Source organism: Cydia strobilella, chromosome 2 (assembly GCF_947568885.1).
Source record: "Cydia strobilella chromosome 2, ilCydStro3.1, whole genome shotgun sequence".
Lineage (NCBI taxonomy): Eukaryota > Metazoa > Arthropoda > Insecta > Lepidoptera > Tortricidae > Cydia > Cydia strobilella.
The window spans coordinates 25097831-25111312 of NC_086042.1; the positions used below are offsets into that span (position 1 = coordinate 25097831).

Below are 13482 nucleotides of genomic sequence, written 5' to 3' on the forward strand. Positions count from 1 at the left end.
AGACATATGTTTACTTACATAAGATGTTACCTACATCTCCCTATCAAGTATGGCATTAAAAACAACTGATTACAGTAGGTAATTAGGGAAAACCGTAGTTCGAGAAAAGTCTGCCTGGTTAGGTCACAATATAGATTAACTAGTTTCGTATAGAAGGCGCGCTGTCTAATAAATGTAATAAATTTAGGTAGGTACGGTAGGTACGCTTCTTGTCACGTTCAAATCGTTAGGGTTGTCATCCAAGTCGTTATTAGTTTCATTAAACCTTCCTTTAAAGCCTTCATGCATTCCTTATCTATATGGTGGAAGTGTGCAGCTCATTACGAACTTGTAACGCGTTTATTTTAACTATTCTTTAGTCAACAAGAATTATAGAAAATATTTTTATTACATCAACCAAAAAGGGAAGAAAGGGAGGAAGGAAAGGGGCATCTTTGTTCGACTTTATTACATTTTGTAATTATTAAAGAATAAACGAGGGTCCCTCACCGCCAAAACAGCGTATTTTCGGAGTTGCCTAATTTCCTAAAACACTTCAACAAAAATCAAACCTTATCTCATTTACCCGTGCATGCGATTATCTTACAACTCCGATAGAATGATAAGTAAGATACGCTGCAGAGCAAATCTTTTATGAAAGTTCTTTTGTCAAATCAAAATGCAACAAGTTTATCAAGATAAATAATACCTATATCGGTAGCTTAAAAGACAAAATCAATAGCGGTATCTCCAATATCGTCAGTCTCACATGACCAGTTCTAAATTGAATGCATGTGATGCTTGTCATGCTTGGTCATGATCTTGATATCGGTCCCTTCGAACAGAAATAAATCCTTCTCGAGTACCATTGCCGAATTATCTGGTTAAATATAGATTTGACACAATGTTCATTGTTATCAAAGATAGATATAACTCCGTAATAGATGGATACAGTCTAAGGAAAAAACGTGCCTCGAAAATCAAGAAAATTTGATTCTCGTTCAGAGGGCGCTACTAGCTTTGGCTTACTGTCATATAGATGGCGTTGACGGTTTCGTTTGTTATTTAACAATTTTAACGCATATCAGTGAAAGAACATGGGTCAAAATCATAAAAATAATTAATGCAAATAAAAAAAAATCATTTATCCATATTTAAATACATTTTATCGTATTTTTATAAATATTTATTTTTAGTTTTAAAGTGTGTCGACAGATGGCAGTGAATTTACTGGGGTTACAAAATTTACTATGACAGTAACGCTCTAATATAAGTTACTCTATGTTGTTATTGATAACGAAATGTCTGTTTATAGAATTAGATCATGTCCATTACATGCACACATAGTGTGATCCGTTTAACAAGCTTTTTACGGTTCCGTAGACAAAATGGCAAAAACGGAATGCCCCTTGGCACGTGTGGCCTTTTTCATAGGTATAAGATGGTACAGTCGCCATCAGATATATCTGAGCGGTCAAGGCTCTCACAAATATCACGCCTCTATTGTCAAGGCGTTAGAGTGCGTGTTCAGATATTGTGAACACCTCGGCCGCTCCGATATATCTGATGGCGACTGTATATAGCCCTCCATTATAATTGAATTCTTCTACGAATCCTCCCTAATGAAGCATAGAAGGATTAAGAGGAATGCATCAACTAAGTTAGTATTTTTCCGGAGACTTTTACTGTAGATGTTGCTAACATCTTACCCAGTTTTAAAGAAAACCGTACCTTATCTTTAGGGTTAGATCAGTGAGTAGACAAATTGAATGATTAATCTTCTCTAGCATTAATAATGTCCCTTTTAAAGTCGTCCCTTTTAAAATAATCTTGGTTGATTAGTGTTATCGTTTAGAGGTAATTTGAAAAGAATTTGTTTTGCTAATATTGCTATGAGCCTAATTTTATTTAAAAAGTTTCGAAACGTTATCCTTTACCTGGGAACCTCACAGAATATAAAATACCTAACTAATTATCCAAGTTAGGTACTTGAGGTTGTACGGCTAAATATGTGGTCGAAGCAAAAGTTGTTTGGTATTTTATAGGTGTAAAGTTCTAGTAAAAACTTTTTGGTTGTACTGTTTGTATCTGGCTGGTTTTGATAGGTATTAACCATTAAAATCATAAACATAGTATAGTAGTTATAGACATGAAACCGAGCGATCAGGGGTTTTAAGAGAAAGACATATTCATGTATTGACAGGTTAAGGTATGGCAGCATAATCCTTTTTCTCTTTCACTCTTATAAATTTCGGTATTTCGCCATCGCCTCCTACCTATGCTGCCATAACGCGACCATGAAAAAAAACCCGGTCGGTGATAAGGACAAAGCATGGCACTATTTTCTTTTTCCTCTTATAGGAATCGCAATAAGACTATCTTTCTCTATCAAATAGTGTCAGGCCCTTGATGAAAATTGTCATTTAAAAAAAATGTTGGCCGCCATTTTCTATTTATTTTCTGTCCACCAAAATTAGTTAATCTAAGTAAGAAATTCGATAAATTTTGAAATTATATTTTATGTAAAGGTAAAATGCGGCACAAGCCGCGAAAAAAACAAGTGACATTTATGGACTTAACGCAGTGGTCGCAGTATCAGTAAGAGACAAAAATTGGTCCAAGCGTTTTCATTCCGGGTTTCGTATGTCAAATATGAAGCTCGTTCTGCAGGCGTATTGCAGGCTATATCCACGTGATAAAATAACTGTCACTTTTTAACATGACGGGATAGAAAGTGTTGAACACCGTTCTATCTCGCTGTCGAGCTGGTGTGGTGAAAATATATGGTTTCTAAATGAAATGTTTCCTTTTAATAAATATATTTTCTTAACACTTTTTCGCACTAAAGGTATAAATTAAATTTAATAAAAAGTGCCTAAATTTATTATTATTGTTTATAACGTGCTGACATCAATCTCGATTGGTAATAAAAAAAAACTTTAATAACTTCCTGTACTTCGAAACAATTCTAAGGAAATACCAAGTTTATGAGTAAAAAAGCGAGTATTTCAAGAAAAATTATTTTCCTTGATTCAATAAAGTTCTCAGAAAAAAAAGAAACACTGTAATAGATATTATGTATTATTTGCTATAGTTTATTTGGTATCGACTATCTGTAAGTACAACCAAAGACGTGTCAATCGTCGGCAAAGCAAAAAAACGTGCCTCGAAAAGAAAAAATCATTCTCGAATAGATGTCGCCACACCTTTGGTCTATACTCGGCTAGATGGCGTTGACATCACAGTTTGGTATTTAACTATTTAAAATAAAGAAAACATTTATCCATATTTATATGTATTATAAATATACATTTTTTATATTTTAATGCATTTTCGTTTTTAGTTTTAATCGTATCGTCGAACTTACTGTGACTACATAATTCACTATGATAATAACCCTCAATACTAGAAAAAAAATATGTTTAAATACGAGTAGGTACTTAGATTTATTATTAATACTCTGGCAAACCCACTTAGTCAGAAAAAAAAGGCGGCAAATAAAATAAAATGTAAAAAACAACACTTACCATAGCTTTTGCATATAACAAATGTGACTCGTACAAAAACAACTATCACTAAAATACAAACAGGTATAAGTCCATAAAAATAGGGGTCTCTTAAATCACTCTCAATTTTAATGTCCATAGAACTTTCTTGATCCATTTTTTTTTTCAGTCTGAAAACTAGCCACTTCGTGTAAGATTCAATTAAAAATAAGGCATTTTATTTATTCACTCACGGCTTCTATTTAAAAAAAATATTCGAACTTTTTTTAAAATTAGGACTGAACGCGTTTGAGTAGACCGGTTATTTGCGTTTCTGAACCGCCGAACCTATTATTTATCGATAAATTTATCGCAAATTGACGTTTATCCGCTTGAATGAAGTGCGTTCAACTACAAACAATCCGTGGAGTGTCTGTTGCCACCGAGATTCATTGATAAAAAACGATCTCCTTGGTTAGAGCTTCGTAACTGACGTCAAGCCTGGGCGCATAGATGATTGTTTTTGATTTTTGTGTTTTCGTTATGCACTAAGTATTGTGGGGTATTTTAAGGGGTAATGGGACGACCACTTCTTCATACAAACGTTGTCCCCATTTTCCTCTCTGGATATTGAGTTTAAGGATTTTATTTTTACATAATTTGATGTAACCATAGCTGTGCCCGTCCGTTTGACTTTTTTAGATTTTTTTATTATTATAAGAATTAGGAGCGCAAAATAGACTCCATATAAATTTGTATTTACCTAATCATTTAAAAAATTCGAAAAAATCTAACGAAGGGGCATAGCAGTGTAATTTGAAATACATGAAATTTGGTCAAAAATTTTCGGTAATGTTAATATCCAGAGAGGAAAATTAAGACTACATTTATTGGAAAGACGATTTCGCGCGGTCGTCCACTTTCGTCTTAATAAACATAATATTATACCTACCTGTAGGTATTTGTTTTTCCTATTAGACGTCGTGTACAATAAAAATGTATTTATACATAATACATTTAATGTATATTAATTGCGAAATCGTGAACATTACCTACGTATTGTATCAGGACTGTGACGTCTAGACTCCGTTGTATTACAAGGTTGTAAATGCTGATAAGCAATAATGTGGCAACCCACAAAAACTCAAAAATGAGATTTTAATGCCATATTGTAGCTGGTCCGCTCGAATTCATTTTGCAAAAATGGCCTTAGTTATTTGAAATTTATAAATATATCAAAAGAAGGAAAAAGGGTTAACACAAATCCGTTAACACGTGTTGTCTGTTTTGTTTTAATGTGTTTAGTACCTTAACTTATTACAGTAATGGGGAGAACGCATACTAAAATTTCAATAATGTCTTAAGAGAGGTTAACTCATTATTGCGGAAATCACATTCCATTAGTTCTGTTTTACCAGAAGCGCTTATAAGTGTTGCTAAAAAGTAATTTTACGAATTTTGTGCACAAATTTGTAAATTTTTGCAGTCTTCAAGTAGTAAATACTAATGCTGATCGAAATAAAGTATTTATAAAGCGTAATCACACTAGTGTTTACGGGTTTTATTATTGAGGAAAGTTTGCCAATAAAAAATTAAACAAAACCCCAAATTGCTGTAGTTTTTCTTAGCAATTCATTTTAAATGCCAAGTTCAACAATTTGAATGTTTGTACATTCGTAAAATAATGTTAGTTTTGTAATTATAATGATTTAAAATAACTAGTTAGACTTGAATCATTCTTGCAAATCAAAAAAAATATCATATCAATGCATTATGAGGCTTAAACAAAATTTATATTAAGTTAGTATTAAATAACAACACTTTATGTGCTATAACATGTTGATTATAAGTTCAAATGCACATTTACACAATTAGCAAAACTGTGTTAAGTATATTGACACGTTCTTGAGAAAGTTTCACGTCATTATTCAATTCGCAATAAACAAAAAGGGGAATATTGCGACAAATTTAAATTTATTTCGAATATTATAATTATAAATCACTAGTATTCATTGTATTTAAACTGGCAAATACAACGGATTAAACAAAATCTTAAATTTTTAGAACAAACACTCAAAAACCACGAAAAAATCTTTAGACGCCATTTTCTCAAAATGGTGCTTATGTGGGTTAGCACATTATTGCTTATCACCATCCAAATGTGTATTTGCGCCCTGTCTGCTCGCTATGACAGTTGACAACGGAGTGTCCGCTTCTGTGCATTGAACCTTTTCTCTGCTGCTGACTGTACATTAATCATTATAATACAACCTGGCTGTAATTTCGCCATTTTGAAAAAAAGTAAAGAAATTATAATACCTACCTACAAAGAAATAAGAGCGCGTGCGTGATATCATTGTTATTGAATTTTAATTTTTTTTTAACAAAAAAAAGTAATGGATGAGTTCGATCAAACATACCATTACGCATTTTTAGAAGCAATTATTATGTTAATAGCTTTTGTGTAAAAATTGTTACGAACTTTTAATGATGCGTTTTAGACCTATAGTTGGTCACACTAAATTGTCAGTAAGTAAGAACAAAAAAAACTGTACTCATCCTTTTCTTTTGGGTGCTAGTACTAGTGTAAGATAAAGATAGTATGATTCTTTCGGTCTATGTTTGAAATGAGACAGTGCTTTGACAAACTATACCTATGTTTCTATCGAAAGTAGCGATAGCGAAAGTTATTTAATCACTAATCAGGTTTCGAATCGATGAAATTACTAAGAGAAAGGCCTCAGATTGGCAACCGTGTGATTTCAAATGCGCTAAGATCTTCAAAACCAATGAACTTATATTTTTTTTTATTATTTAATTATTGTATGTGTACCTATAATTTATTTTATCACTATTCGCAGAAATGTTTAATATAACTGCTAACTAGTAGCACAATCGGAATAGGACCAACTGCGAAATCTCTTGGACAGTGATGAAATTTGGTATATATGTATACAAGGTGTTCACTAGGAACCCGAACGATTTTAACCACGCTTTTCTGAGGCCAAATGAAGGAAAAAATGTAATACTCAAACTCAAACACGCAAAAAAATTTTTTTTTTTTCATTTTCGATTTTTTAAATATATTTGTATATAAAAAGTAAATGTTATTGGTAAACTTGTCACTTAAAATGGACTTTTACTTTTTTTTGTACAACCTTGTGTTTTACAAAGCGTTACTTGTCACTTTTTGACATCTATCAATAAGGATACTTAGACTACGTCCCATAGTGGCAACATCGCCCTCAAAAATGCGTTTTGCACTATGTGACAATAAAAACTTGTTTTTTTTTTTCATTTGTATTGACTCTGAAAGTAGGCGAATTACAAAAAACTTTATAGGACATTTTAGTCTTTAATTATGATCAGTACGGCTACGGCTACCATCAGTTCGGGATTTTTTTATTAATGGTACCATTATTTTTTCCTATTTGGAAGTTACATTTTTTTTTTTTAAACTGAAGTCTTGTATTTATTTATTGTTTTAAGTTTCCAATATAATACACAAACGTTGCGTGTCTCATTAATGTATGTCATCATTGGTGTAGATGGACCTATTCATTGTCGGCCCGATTCGAACAATGTTTATAAGAAGTCGCAGCAGTACGATACCGATATGTCAGTATCAAAAGTGACATTTCTTCAAACAAAAAATGTTAGTACTAATACTAAATACGATATTTTCCCAACCAACAAGTTTTATGCTTCAGGCTTTGGCTGTAGGTATTTGCTAGGCTGGTGTATGTTACTTTCTGGATGCTGATAAGGCTGCCTCGTCAGTGTAGCGCCTCCGGGATGTTTGCGGAAGCGCAAGTCGACGGCTTTGCGGCCATCATGCGGAATCGGTGCGCCCCTTTACTTAGCCGCTGGCGGGGCAGCGCTAACAGTATCATGATGGCGTTGTTAGATAGGTGGGACTCCCTTCTGCTGCAGAAGTGGATAAAACTCCACACTGCAGTAAAATAGGTAAATTTATACTTAGGTATGTAGGTTAAGATTAGTTTTGTAATACTACTAACACTATTTTATAAGTTAATGTAATATGTAACTAACAACTATGGATTTATGTCCGAAATAAAATTCTTTTATTATTTATATTATTATGTGTATCTCCGTTTTAAAACTCTCGGGTCTTTCGATCCCGGTCATTTATAAGGCGTGCGTGGGGATATAGATCCAACACGTAGAGGCCGTTTGGAGAGATTTGATGTCATGTAGAACGCCTGCTGGAACCCATTCATGGGTACATCAATAGATACCCGTGAACCGGTTTCAGCAGGCATTGGAAGCTATTGTAGAGAATATGGACAGAGTACTGGTCTATGGTTTAAGTTTGGGTGGAAAAAAGTCTGGGCTATTGCAAAGAAGTCCGGACACCTGCCATAACATTGCTTGCACAAGTTATCGAGGCAGGCGGTGACTCGCCACTCGTTAGATGGGCACCTGATGCGCCATCGTAAAGACGGCCAGGCGCAACACCGGCGTGAGCGGCTCAGGGGTGTCGAGAGGTGTGCTGCGCTTTCTCCGAAGTTACTCGCGGCGTTATACCCTTTAACACTTCCACCCCTGGAGCATATAGCTCTTACGACTCCCCTCTGGACATCCAATGAAGGCAAGCCAGAGCTGAGAGTCCTGCGGGTCCCCTTGGGGTCCACTCCGACCGACGAAGACACGCCGGAGACGGAGACTCTGACCGACTCTCTGGAGCACTCGGGTCCGTGGGGTCGTCACTCCCCAACAGCTCGCCACAATTATTATTGTATTTTAATAGGGGGTATTTGACTTAAAATAAATTATTTCAGACCATGCATGAAATAAAGCACCAGAAGATTAATAGAGAAACGTAGACAGCAGTTATTTTTAGACACAATTTCTATTTTAAAACCCGTAGAAAACTATAAAGCGTGGATAATTTGATTGTGACGTCACATGCTAGTGTTTCATAAAAATTCCATAGTAGATAGTAGCAAAATAGTTTTGACAGTTCGAAAAAAGAAACTGATTTGACTTAGTCAAAATGACGTTGACCCAATGTGTTCGTTCACTGATATGTGTTAAAATTGTTAAATATCAAACGGTGCCGTCAACGCCATCTAGCCGAGTATAGGCCAAACCAAAGGTGTGGCGCCATCTATTCGAGAATGAACTTTTCTTGATTTCCGAGGCACGTTTTTTCCTTAGACTTTATTTATCTTGTACGGAGTTATGTATAGGTACATATATATCTTTGCTAATAGCAAAGATAGATATAACTCCGTAATAGATTTATACAGTCTAAGGAAAAAACGTGCCTCGAAAATCACGAAAATTTGATTCTCGATCAGATGGCGCCACTAGTTTTGGCCTACACTCGTATAGAGGGCGTTGACTGTTGAGTTTGTTATTTATAATTTTAACGCATACCAGTGAAAGAACATGGGTCAAAATCATATATAAAATAATTATTGCAAATAAAAAAATCATTTATCCATATTTAAATACATTTTATCGTATTTTTATAAATATTTATTTTTAGTTTTAAAGTGTGTCGACAGATGGCAGTGAATTTACTGGGGTTACAAAATTTACTATGACAGTACCGCTCTAGTATAAGTTACTCTATGCTAATAGTATTGCTGACTGTACGTGTTATCACGCCACGCCACCTGTAAGCGGCTTGTAAAACTAAATCATAAAAAGAGAATGAGCTGCTACAAGTGGTGTTAGTTCTGCTACTCGATGCTAGATGGCGCTGTTACACAACAATATGTATTTGTATAGTTTTACCGCATCAGTTACCAGTTACCACTTGGTTACCACAATAATAATATGACGTATTTTTAGATGTACCAAAGAGGATATAATAAGATAGAGCGGTACTGTCATAGTAAATTTTGTAACCACTGTCAACTTTGCCACTGTAAATTCAATGCCATCTATCGACATACTTTAAAACTAAAAATGAAGATTTATAAAAATACGATAAAATGTATTTAAACATGGATAAATGATTTTTTTATTTGCATTAATTATTTTTATATGATTTTGACCCATGTTCTTTCACTGATATGCGTTAAAATTATAAATAACAAACGAAACCGTCAACGCCCTCTATACGAGAGTAGGCCAAAACTAATGGCGCCATCTAATCGAGCCATCATCATTTCCATGCGACTGTTCCTCTTGCCACGCTAAATACTCTTAGTTGTAGCAAAGATAGATATAACTCCGTAATAGATGGATACAGTCTAAGGAAAAAACGCGCCTCGAAAATCACGAAAATTTGATTCTCGATCAGATGGCGCCACTAGTTTTGGCCTACTGTCGTATAGAGGGCGTTGACAGTTTCGTTTGTTATTTATAATTTTAACGCATATCAGTGAAAGAACATGGGTCAAAATCATATGAATATAATTAATACAAATAACAAAATCATTTATCCATATTTAAATACATTTTAACGTATTTTTATAAATCTTAATTTTTAGTTTTAAAGTATGTCGAAAGATGGCAGTGAATTTACAGTGGTTACAAAATTTACAAAAAAATAAAAATAAATTATTCATATATGGATAAATGTTTATTTTTATTGTTTTTAGAACGCCATATGACTGACCCATGTTCTTTCACTGACATGTGTTAAAATTGTTAAATATCAATAGGTGTCGCCAACGGCATCTACCCGAGTATAGGCCAAAGGTGTGGCGCCATCTATTCAAGTATAACTTTTTCTTGATTTCCGAGGTACGTTTCCAGGGTTCCGTACCTTAAGGGGAAAACTTGGGACCCTATTACATTACTAAGACTCCACTGTCCGTCTGCCTGTCACCAGGCTGTATCTCATGATCCGTGATAGCTAGACAGTTTATGTTGCCGCTATAACAGCAAATACTAAAAACTACGGCACCCTCGGTGGGCGAGTCCGACTCGCACTTGGCCGGTTTTTTTTTTAGACTACTTATCTTAGGTATACGGAGTTACATAATTACATCTGAATTTACCAAAACTAACTTCAACAAAAAACTAACGAGTAAATCATACCTATTTAAAACTACATATATTTAAAATTTAAAACTAATATAGGTCCTTTTTGATTAATTTGTCCATACCAAGAGCATGGCTCTCCAAACTTTTTGACCCCAGGGCCACAGCACGACTTCAGCACGAATTTGGCACTTTTCATGGTCCAAGGTGTTACAGACTATTGTGTAAAAGTATAAGAAAATCTTACCAAATATCTCACAGCATCTTAAGCAGAAACACGTCACCGTATATAAGAACACAATAAAGAAGAATGGCAGGAACATAATTAACGAATCCATGGCTTGTTTCGTTCCTAAATCCGCGATACAACTACCCGTGTATACGAATATTATCTAAGTACAGATATCGGGTATCTATGATACCATTTAATTAATATAAAGATAAGTCGCGGAAGAGTTTTTAATATATCTATAATAAATCATACACTGGACTCTAAGTCATCTAAAACATTTTGTTTGAGTATATATATAGGTACCTATTAGTTTACCGGCAGGAACACAACACTATGAGTAGGGTCTGGTGTTATTTGGCTGCGGTTTTCTGATCTGGAATGACATCCGCTGTGCTGTGCCCTACCACACAACGCGATATGACATTTACAGTGCCCCTGCCTCTCTTTTGGACGTAGTTTAAGGGCATACCCGATTACGGAACTATTCATGAAGGTAGGACACAATGATAAACATGACTCAGATTTTTTCCAATTTCCTTTCCGATTAGGATTATTAAACTGATAAATAATAATCCGCCGACTTAAGATTGGATAATGTTTTGTAAAATGACTTTGAAAGACAATCAAGATCTAGATAGAAATACTTCTGTAGATACCTAGTAGTGACCTACTGTGTCCATGGAACTCGATCTCCACCGGCTTGCCTGATTTTCAGAGGGTTAAGCACTTTTCCTAAAACTCGTGAAGAAAAGGAAGCTACATTAGCTCCGTCTTATCTGAGAATATTTCTAACGTGCCGCCACTGGTAGACATACCTTTTATTGGTTTACCTATGTCATGAGATTTGAGAATTTGGTTAAGGTTGAATTAGGAACAGTGTGATAAGGGAAAAGTGTGGACTGAACGAAGATGTAGTGACAAAAATTGAGAAAGGTATGTTGAGATGGTTTGGACACGTGGAAAGAATGAGTGAAAGTAGGCTAACAAAGAGAGTGTATAAGGAAGAAGTAGAAGCGGGAGTTGGAAGGGGTAGACCTCGGCGGACTTTCTCTGATCAGATCGGAGAAATCCTGAATAAAGGTCAGGTCAAGAGCACCCTAAACCGGCGAGCGTGTATGATTAATGTTTATGAAAGTGAAGGAAGCACGCGAGGAACGAAGCGAAAGAGGTATATCAGAATCGTAGCAAGTGGAAATCCGTAGTCTCTGCCTAACCCTCCGGGAAATAGGCGTGATTTTATGTATGTCTGTGTATGTATGAGAGAAAAGTCCAAATGCTTTTTACTCTCACATTTAAAAGTGTCGATTAATGTTGGTTATTCTTTTCAATCCAGATCCAATCAGATAACTATAAAATTATTCCGATCTTGTTCCGATCCGACACAGTTGTTATTCGTTTAGTTTAAAACTAGCGCGACTTACGCGAGGCTAGCGTATTTTAAGAAAAGTCTCAATTATTATTTGAAATTGTAAAGGTATATTTATTATTCAATTTAGGCATACTTATGTTACATGCATTGACGTTGACTGGGTAACTTTACGTAGATTTTTATTAATTGACGTGAATAGATACCATGTTAATATCATATATTTAATAAATATTTGTTGAACATACATACATGCATTGAACTGGTCGAGAATTGCTACAATTAATGTTTACTTGTTGGACCAGCAATGTACCTTACGGTGAATCAACACTGTCAGGTGACAATTGTCAACATCGTGAAACAGGGGCCGGGAGTCAGTTTTCAACTGTCTTTTGACAGTTTATGACACCGCGTCCTTGTGACATAGCCATGACAAGGAATTAAAGGGGCCCATTGCCGCCGCCAGACGATATCGACCTGTCAGTTAGAACAAAAATTTGACAGTTCCGTACAACTGACAGGCCTATATCCTCCGGCGGACTGATAGTCAGTGGGCCCCTTAACTGAGCTTCCTGCGACTGAATACATCTTGAATGTGATACATACATTCTGTACATACATTCGTCATTGACTGCACATTTTTTCATTCCACATAGCAAAGGTAAGTGTCATTTCAAAAACCGAACACTGAGCTGGTTAAAACATATAAAACCAATAATAATACTTACAAAATATTTTATAGACGATACGCCCCACGAACAAATCACATATTTGCAAGTACGACCACACCAGAAACAGCACCATAACAAGAAAAAACAGAAAAACTATCTCTTTCTCGGTTAAAAACATTTTAAAATCAAAATACGACTTGACTTGTCAACCACTTTCAATACAACTCAATTGAGAATGCGGCTAAGATTTGAGTGCATTGTAGGGATTATGGCTTTTAGTTTTGGTCGGGTTATAATCCAATATCGTGGATAAATTAGATGCTGTGAGCTGAGATGTTGGACGGAAGCAGATTGTTGTGTGTACACTCGTTGGTGGTATTGGCAATACCTACGCTACTAGGTTAAGGTGTGCAATGAAACCGATAGGTCAGTTATGGTTATAAAATAACCGCGGTAAACAGTTTTTTAAAGTCTTAATCCAATAACGTACATATTTACACTAACTACACGTAGTTACTCAAATTGTAAATATATACGATGCGATGCGATTCAGTTAATCGCTATGAATTAAAAAGTGGCGGGGTGGCCTAGGGGTCTCCGGGGAATCCGGCCTTCACCACTGGAGGGCTTCGTCACTTTTTCTTTAATATAGTAGTGTGACTACTTAAAAAACACAAATCAAAATATTTAATAAAATAGTTTGATTTGTTCCCAAACTTATTAATCGCTCTGAAACTAAATACCTACTTATCTACTTTTTGGATATGTGTTTGTACCTAAAATCAC

General features: G+C 35.1%; 1 protein-coding gene across 2 annotated transcripts in view; it reads right to left on the reverse strand.

Moving 5' to 3' along the window:
• LOC134753588 (uncharacterized) overlaps positions 1-12906 on the reverse strand; it is a 57679-nt gene extending 44773 nt beyond the window's left edge. The window contains exon 1 of one of the 2 annotated variants that reach the window (XM_063689530.1): positions 12754-12906. In XM_063689530.1, the coding sequence (XP_063545600.1) occupies positions 12754-12874 (121 nt within the window). In that variant the 5' untranslated portion in view covers positions 12875-12906. Of the gene's footprint in view, positions 1-3506; positions 3658-12753 lie in introns of those variants that run through there. The other variant, XM_063689521.1, reaches the window with a different exon arrangement.
• Positions 12907-13482: the final 576 nt, after the last annotated feature.